This window comes from Lathamus discolor, chromosome 3, assembly GCF_037157495.1.
Source record: "Lathamus discolor isolate bLatDis1 chromosome 3, bLatDis1.hap1, whole genome shotgun sequence".
NCBI lineage: Eukaryota > Metazoa > Chordata > Aves > Psittaciformes > Psittacidae > Lathamus > Lathamus discolor.
The window spans coordinates 145,612,412-145,621,612 of record NC_088886.1 but is presented as its reverse complement, the minus strand read 5'-3'; the positions used below and the strand labels follow the sequence as shown (position 1 = coordinate 145,621,612).

The window sequence follows — 9,201 nt, the reverse complement described above, 5'->3', positions numbered from 1 at the left end:
GACGGTTTCTCACATTTCTCCACATCATATGTGTTACACAAACCCAAACTGAGAAGAACTACGACATACCCTATGTTAAGAAAAATCAGTTTAATACCACATAGATGGAAGGTTAATTTTCTAAAAGCTTCCTTTGGTATCCTATTCTCTTTCCTCTCTCCTTTTTTCCCTCTGTCCTGGGTTCAGCAGTAGCAGTCATTTTTTCTCCTTCTTAGGAACTAGTGCAGTGCTATGTTTTCATTTTTTGGCCTGGGAACAGCCCTGATAATGCTGATGTTTTTAGTTGCTGCTCAAATGTTTGGTCTGGCCAAGGACTTTCTGAGCCTCCTGGTCTGCCAGGGAGGAGGGGAAGCTGGGAGGAAGCAGAGACAGGACACCTGACCCAAACTGACCAAAGAGGTATTCCATACCACAGCACGTCATGCCCAGGATGTAACGGGGAGTTACCTGGAAGGGTTAGGGGACTGCAGGGTTGGATGAGGTATCAGTCTGTGCTTGGCTGGGGGGAGTGGGGCGAGTTATTGGTCGGCTGGTGTTGAGGTGTTGTATTCTCTTCCCTGGTTATTTCCTTTACTGTTATTATTACTGGTGGTAGCAGCAGTGATTTGTGTTATACCTTAGTTACTAAACTGTTCTTATCTCAACCTGTGGGAGTTGCATTCTTTTCGATTCTCCTCTCTGTCTCTCCAGGAGCAGGGGGAGGGCAAGAAGAGGGGGGAGAGTGAGTGAAAGAGGTTTGTCGTTGGGTTTAAACCACGACACCTTCCCCTTCCTATGTCCTTAAATCTGGTCTAAAACCTACTGTAAAACTGCTGTTAAACTAAAAGAGCAGCACTTTTTCATCACATCCCTTCCCTTCCTGTTCTTAAGGACAGGAAGCCCATTCGCTTTCCTTCAGTCACAAGAGTTGTGTTGCCATGCCATAAAAATAGGAAAAACCCTTACTGCTCACCCAGCAGTTCCATGTGCCAGTTTTTGCAGAACCTGGCAGTAGAGATTAGCTAGCTCCTAACAGTGTAAGTTTATTAACTTCTACATTTGGCTTTTACCTTGTTGTGGTAATTGTGACCCAGCACCTTCATTCCCAGGAAACCACTTGTAATTTTCCTCAATTTTTACAGTTATCTTTAGTTTAGAACGAGATCTTCATCATCTAAGGAATCAGCTCGCTCTTCTCATTTCATTTTGCTCAGCAAACTAACAATTTTGTGCACACAGGGAAGAGCTGAAACCCTACTCTATATTTAACCTGCAACCTCAATGACGTTTTGACTTAAATTCAAGCCTCCTCTTCATTCAAGTTGTTGAGCTCCTCTTCAGCTTAAATGAATCAGCTGAATCTTCAGTTTATCAAAATTTGGTACTTTGAGAAAAGCAGCAACAACAACCCAAAACTCTGAGACAGACAAACAAAACCCTTAGCTGAAAGCATGGTTTTTAGAGTTTGGAGACTGCGATGTTTCAATCCACAGCAGTGACATTTATATGCCTAAATGAGAGAAGGAGAGACAGGCTGCTCTGCCTTAGAATTGTGATACACAGCCTTGCTCCCTGACTGGTCAAAAGAACTTGCTAAAGGAAACCCCAGCTCTACTTCATTCAAAACAGGCAAAGCATTTATTTTTATTGTAGGCTCTGCAAGAACTACTTCATGTGCTCTGCTCTGAACTTTCCTGGAGGAATGCGAAAGACACCTCAAAGTTGTGCGATGCCAAAGAAGTTGTTTTACAGAAGGTACATATCAAACAAACAAGAACAGAGAAAACTAACATCCGAGACTGTGAGACTTTGATGACAGAAGAAAACATTTGGTCTGTAAAGACTAAATAATAGAGGGGAGGGCCCACTAGCTTAAGAAGGACTGCTGTGCTTCGCAAGTGTAGCTGCTAGGATCAGATCTCATTCCTGGATCATGCTGGTTTAGTTAGGAGCTACAGGGATGATTAGACATGCATGTAAGGAAGGGTGTTAGTGCTTTAGCAGGTTTACCACTTCCTGAAAGTCACTTAGTAGCTTACAATGTTTGTGCTCACAGTGTCTGTACAAAGTTGGACAGATTAGCTTAAGAGATCATGAAAGTCCAGCTGTGAAATGTTTCCGTGAAGAAGCGTTGGTCTAGCTCTAAGTATAACATTCTCCATTGAGTCAAGGAACACCAGGGTTTCAATTAGACACTAATCAGCATTCCTGTTTGTGACACCCCTAAACACTGGAATGTCAAAACCATTCTAACATGACAGTAATGAAATTTCTGTGACCTTTTCTCTTTTAATGAAATATTCTATGTGTGAAATATTCTTGGTTCAGGAAGGACTTTGTCACCTAGACTAGGAAATTCTAAAACAAGATTGCTCTTCACAGTTTTAAAAGGCAGAAAGAGGGTTTATTTGGGGTAAAATGCTGAAAGACTCTTTCTATTCAAGCCCTTATTACATATTATCTTTCCAGGTCTCAGCAGTAGAGTACAGTTGAACTGAAGAAGTTTTCTGCCTGAAGCCAAAACAAACAGAAAACCGCTAACAGAAATAGGGTTAGAGCCTTGAAACAGAAGCTGTACTGGTTGCTGGTTTCAGAGGTGAAGAAAATACAGCTTAAGGTAAGAGAAAATGCAGGAAGGTCACTCAGTACTGCTTGAAATAAAAGAATCTTTAAGGTTACTTACAGTTTCTGTGAACGGAGCATTAAGGTGACCTTGAAGGCTACTTTAGGTGGTATTTTGTTTTATTTTTATTCTCACATAGTGAAGGATAAACCTTTTTCTCATAGAAATACAATGACAATATTTATTGGATCTACTCTGCAGCTTTTGGGAATGAAACAGAAAAATCACTCAGTTAAAATGTGATTTTCAACTATTATCTGTGCTCTGCCATTATCATGAGGCTTCTTCCAGTGAGATGTGTGCAGTATGAAGTCCATTTACATATGTGCCCCTTTAATTTTTTGACGTCTTTTGGCTTATGGTAGAGACCACATCCAAAGCCTACTGAAATCTGACTTCAGCAGGATTCAAATCAGATTTAAATAAAGACTGTATTTTTCTCCCACATTAAGTTAAACAATGGCATTTGTGGGTTCTAGGAATTATTTTTGTAGCAAACAACACCAAATAGTAGGGGTGCCCTGGGTGTTGAAAGCAGTAGGAATCCCCCTTTTCCTTGCCTCTTTGTAACCTCTACCTTCAGGTCCCTCTCCTATTCTGGATTTGGGTACGTAGAGATAAATAGGTACTATATTCCTCTGGGTTCCATCCAGCTTAGATGAGATTGGATTTTGACGTGGAATATAACATCTCATTTTTTGTATAAGTCATAGGTAGGTTACTGCATCCATGAAGTAGAGGATGGCACTCTGAGGAACTGTTGTCCTCCCCTCAGGCTGGAATTATAGCTGTATTCCAGCCTATACCATAGTCTAACCATATATGCAATGACACGGAGTTAGCACTGAGGATGTTTGAAATGCTGATCCATCATAGCCGTTGTAGGAGAATGGCTCTGGTCTGAATACGGGCTACACAAGATTAGCTTCTGATTTAGGATTAGGGAAAGGATTACGACACAAATTAAATATATTTAAACTTGCGATTTATGTCAAATTACATAAAAACAGAAGAAGGATATGGTTCTGCTGATAGCTTCATAGAAAATAGTGGGTTAATATTTCCTTAGAGTAGCCTAGAAGATTTGGACATGAACTGTCCATTGAAATTGTGACTAAGTCCCCTGAGTGCATTGCAAAACCCAGCAATGTTCTCTGACCTGAAGTATCCAGAAGTGGTTAGGCTGTTCCATTTATTTTTTAGTTTCCCTAACTGATGTAAATGGATGCAGTGCAGCTTCATTATTTTTCACCAGCTGAGGTGATAATTTCAGAATTGGTTGGAATGGAAGAGAATTAAGGGAGAATTAGGGAAATAGGCAAGAGCTGGACGGGGATGTCTGCTTGTATTCTGTAAGTACTTATCCTAATTTTTCCTTTCTAATGTTCGACCAAACAGAACAAGCACAGTGTGTTTTATGTGCTGGTTATCACTTGTTGTCTGGTACAGAAAAGGTTAACAATCCTACTGCAGGAACGAAGAAACACCCCAAATATTAGTGGGCAGCTGCAATATTAGACACAGGTTGCTGTAGTTCACTGCAGGTAAACCCGTACAGCTAAGCTATTTGGGTGCTACTATTTCCTTTGAGATGATTGCATGTGTTTACTTTTAAAGCTGTGTAAACCCCACTGAAAATAGTCACAATGAGTGAGCAAATGCTGAACCACCATTAGAAAATAAATTGAAATAAAATAAGATCCTTTGAGCTGTATGCTAAATGCACATTCCGAATCCGAGCTTCATTCACAGGTATGTAGCTGAGTCCCTCTAGTGGCATAGACATTTATTTGGCTTCCCATGTTATTGAAATTCTATTTTACAGTCCATTATAGCAACAAATTCACAGGTAGCTTTTCTGGGCACTCTGAGAGCTGTGGCAAAGTAAATCTTGGATTAGATGCTGTGCAAGCTCGTCTTAATGAATGTAAATTGATTTCTAAGTTGTGAGGGACAATTATAGGTGCACTGGAGGGAGGGAATATTTGAAAGGATATTCTAGAGCTAATTACTATCAGTAAGAAACACGCAAAGAGCAACGTAATACCCAGGGCAGCCAATAGGGATAAAAGCTTATACACAAATCTGTCATGACCTAGAAGTGAAGACTGTTTAAAAACACTGATCTCCACTTAGCTTGCAAATGCGCATCACCCTCTTTCTCACTCACATACATTCTCTCTCTCCCTGACACACACACACACGCTTCTGGATTTGCAGAAGACAGACGTCTAGGGCACATTCTTGACATCCACAGGAGAATCATATGGGATTAAAAAACCACAGCAGTAAGTACTGACTGAATTACATGTTTATTAAGTGGCATGCTGTCAAAACCTGGATTTAACAGTAAATACAGGAGGACTTTAGTGGAAATGGGTTGTATTTGATTTTCCTTAGGAACTGCTGAAAGCTGCCTCTTGAGGATTACAACTTCACCTTTTCTTTTTACAGATGCTTGTTTACTATCCATGTGGTAACCTCTGGACGGCCAGTAATCCATTCATTATCCACAGTGATTGAGTGCAGGAGTAGTGCCGTAACTACTTCACTCAGCTGACGGCAGAAGACAAAAGGAGGGAAATGATGAATTCGGACAATTTAACCTCCCAAAGCTTCCTCTCTGCGATTCACAGCAACACCAGCAATTTATTCTCAGGGCTCCAGTTTGTTCAGTCCTTCAAGCCACTCATCATCCCCTGCTACTCGCTAGTGGTTTTTATTGGTGTCATTGGGAACTACCTTCTCATTTATGTTATCTGCAAGACAAAAAAGATGCACAATGTCACCAACTTTCTGGTAGGCAATCTGGCTTTCTCAGACATGCTCATGTGTGCAACCTGCGTGCCCCTGACGCTCGCTTATGCCTTTGAGCCCAGAGGATGGGTGTATGGGCGTTTCATGTGCTACTTTGTTTTCCTGATGCAACCCGTCACTGTGTTTGTGTCTGTCTTTACCTTGACTGTCATAGCTGTGGATAGGTATTATGCCATGGTGTACCCATTCCGCAGGAGGCTCACAATCCCTATTTGTGCTTATATCCTGGCTGCTATTTGGTTGCTGAGCTGTAGCTTGGCTGCCCCAGCTTTGGTCCACACTTACCACGCAGAGTTCCCAGAACTGGACTTCTCTATCTGCGAGGAGTTTTGGTTCCACATGAAAAGAGATCGCTTAGCTTATGCCTACAGCACTCTCATCATCACCTATGTACTGCCTTTGGCTGTCATCTCCCTGTCCTACTTGAGAATCTCTGTCAAGCTGAAGAACCGTGTAGTCCCTGGCAATGTCACCCAAGGCCAAGCTGAATGGGACCGAGCAAGGAGGAGAAAAACTTTTCGCTTGCTAGTCTTAGTGGTGGCAGCCTTTGGAGTCTGTTGGCTGCCTCTGCACATCTTCAACATGATAAAGGACATCGACATCAGCTTGATTGACAAGCAATATTTCAACTTCATCCAGCTGCTGTGCCACTGGTTTGCAATGATGTCTGCTTGTACCAATGCCTTCCTCTATGCCTGGCTCCATGACAGCTTTAGGGGGGAGCTGAAGAAAATGTTTGCCTGGAAGAAGAAGAAAATTGGACCCACTACAAACTGCATTATGGCCAGTGTGGTGCTGTAAAAGAGAGCTGGTGGGAGTGCACTTCCTTCATATGGTAACACTGTAAGTCTTTCCCATTTCTAATTAATCCTCATTCCCCACATTTGTCCTCAGGGCTCAGTTCTAACAAGCGAGTCCCATGTGTAGCTTCCCCAGTACCTCCACTCCTACTGGAGGAGGGGCAGATGTTATGTCCCAAAAATGTCTTTACTTTGACCAGAGTTAGAAGCCAAGGAGATATTAAGCACTGTAAGATACTCTTACATAAGCTACAGGGGTCCTTCCTGTAAAATGTCCCCTTCAAAATTAAACAGGGGAGATTTAGGTTAGATATGGGGGAGAAATTCTTCACTGTGAGGGTGCTGAGGCACTGGAATGGGTTGTCCAGGGAAGCTGTGAATGCTGGAAGTGTTCAAGGCCAGGCTGGACAGAGCTGTGGGTGACACAGTTTGGTGGAAGAGCCCAAACCCAGTTTGGTAGGAGTTGCTCTGAGCCTCGCTCTGCCAGCTGAGCTGTGCCGGCAGCACCAGTGTGCAGTGCTCTCCCCACTGCTGAGGGTGTTCAGGATGACAGCACCAGCTCACTTACACAGCCTCCAAGTGCCTCTGCACAAGATGACTGGCTCATTTGCATTCCTGTGGCCCTTGGTGGGATGTGTTGTGACTGCCCTGCATGGTCTCCTCCCTCACTGCTATTTCCTCGCTGCTGCTGGCTGAGTGGATGGGGTAGCACCTTTTGCAGCAGGGCTGCTCGCCTGCCCATTATGGCCAACGCCATTGGGCAGGAATCTGTGCATTAAGTTTTTTGAACCCAGCATCATCGTGCAATCCCAAACCTCCTGTGTCTCATGAACCTGCAGCAGAGCATGCAACAAGGTGAGATGCAGTATTGTGAGAGGGGAAATAAACCCAGAGTGATGTTATTTCTGTGAGGTGTAACTGCAACACAGAGTATGCAACAGCCGGTTTGGTGGATTTGCTGATGCTGTCATCAAGGGTGGACCTAGTGGAAACATAATGGGTGGTGAAAAATTAGCCAGATAGGGGGACATTAAGACATTTAACTACTTTACTGACATTGAACTGTGGTTTTGCCATCGTCTTGTGTAATCCTTATTTGCTGTCCCTACTGCAAGTCAATGGCATTCCCAGCCAGAGGAGTGGTTGCCACCATAACCTTGTCAGTGCTGAGATGCTAAGTTGAACAGAGCCTTGGGTGGCATGGTTTAGTGTGAGGTGTCCCTGCCCATGGCAGGGGGGTTGGAACTAGATGATCTTAAGGTCCTTTCCAACCAAACTCTTCTATGATCCTATGATTCTGTGCTTTCCACTCCTTCCTTAGGGGGCTGATTTTGATGTGTGGCAATGCTGCCATCAACTTTGGTCTACAGAGACAGAGACTTTGATACTGTCTTCAGGAGCCCTTCTGAAGGTGTCTGTTTAGAGGTAGAACAGGCTGCTAACATTGAGCCATGTACCAGCATTATGTGACTAGTCAAAGAAAGACCAGTCAACTGGAGCGAAGTGGGAGGTGCTCTCTTTTGAAGGAATCTTTTGGGAAGAAACAATTTCCTTTGACATTCGCCTTTCAATCAGATGAGGGAGTTAAAAGCTATAATCAACCTAATGGTTTCTAGTTTCTTCCTTTCAAAACTGAAAATATGAGATAAGTATATGGGACAAAGTTCTGAAAGCAGACATAATTGCTGAAGAGGTTTCTTCCAGCCAGTTCGGCCAGGATCTGGGATGGCATGAGGAGCTGCCTGATACTGACCTGAGATCAGCACAGGAAGCAGCATAACCCTGGGGCAGTTTTGGCCATGGTCTGCAAGGGCGTCTCTGACCACAACTGTACATAGCCAAACTTATGTACTGTGAGGCAATGCGAATAGAAAAGAGGTGAGAGGAAAGAGAGGATGGTTTCTCCTGCTGTGAAACTGTGAATATCAGTTTGCTCATCAGCATTCGGTAAGTTTAACTGGGTTAAAAAATACACAGATTGCACACTGGGAAAAGTGTTGGGAAAACATCTGAAATCCATTTTCACAAAATTCCTTGGGATTTCAAGCTGTTCTGCTGCTAGTAATGAGGAACTAATTATGAGAAACTGATTACAGAGACACTGAGTGAAGGAGGTCCTTTCAAAGTGGGCACTACTTACGTTCACTCTGTGATTAAGTGTCTCTATCTGCATTGCTTACCTTGATTTAAAGATTTGAATGACCTATTAAAGCACGTTTCGCTTTTGCTGAATTTTAGGAAATTGTTTTTCCTTCAAGCTCAATATAGGAAGTTACTGCAATAAATGGTGATTTTGAAAAGGCAAAAACCACCTTCAAACAAACCAAGCAAATTTTATAAGCTCTTCAGCTTTTGTTTCAGGGCTCTTTCGAAGGCAACAGAGTAGAACGCCAAGAGAGCACTGAAACAACACTGCAGAAAGCAGCTTTAAATAATAACCTCCTGATATTCAGAGATTTTTCTTCTATGGAATTCTGTTACTTCAAGCTGTTGTTTTGTAAAGGTTAATTAGCATAGAGGTGACCCATAATGTTTACAGCCTCATGCACTGAATAGAGACAGCGCTGTAATACAGAGTGATGCAAAGCCCAGCAGAACAACTGGGAAGACTCCTGTTACCATTGCAGGCCTGGGATCATTTCCTTCTTGCACATCATGCTTTTACCCACATTTGCCAGCACTGCAGTTTGGCTTATTAATGTTCGCTTGAATGTTAGTGACTGCAGATGGCTGCTGCAGAGAGCTGCACAAAGCAAACAAAGGGGATTTAACTCTATTTCTTTCCTTTTCTCCTTGAGACGGAAATGAAGGGCTGTCCAGTTCACATATTGTTCCTACTGTGATGGAACCCTGGAGCTGCTGCTGCAGCAGTGCTGGGGTCTGCCATCTCAAGCAAGTCCTCAAAGTGCCCAGCACAGCAGGCACCCTTGTTTAAGTGCTGGTTTAACCTGCAGATGTCTTGAATCTGACAGGACTTGTATT

The 9,201-nt window shown here is 43.0% G+C and overlaps 1 protein-coding gene across 1 annotated transcript; it reads left to right on the top strand.

Annotated features, from left to right (window-relative positions):
- The first annotated feature begins 2,535 nt into the window (after positions 1-2,535).
- PRLHR (prolactin releasing hormone receptor) lies at positions 2,536-6,221 on the top strand. Its single transcript, XM_065672955.1, has 2 exons — positions 2,536-2,596; positions 5,057-6,221. The coding sequence occupies exon 2, from the start codon at positions 5,186-5,188 to the stop codon at positions 6,218-6,220; it is 1,035 nt and encodes a 344-aa protein (XP_065529027.1). The 5' UTR covers positions 2,536-2,596; positions 5,057-5,185; the 3' UTR covers position 6,221.
- The last annotated feature ends 2,980 nt before the right edge of the window (positions 6,222-9,201 follow it).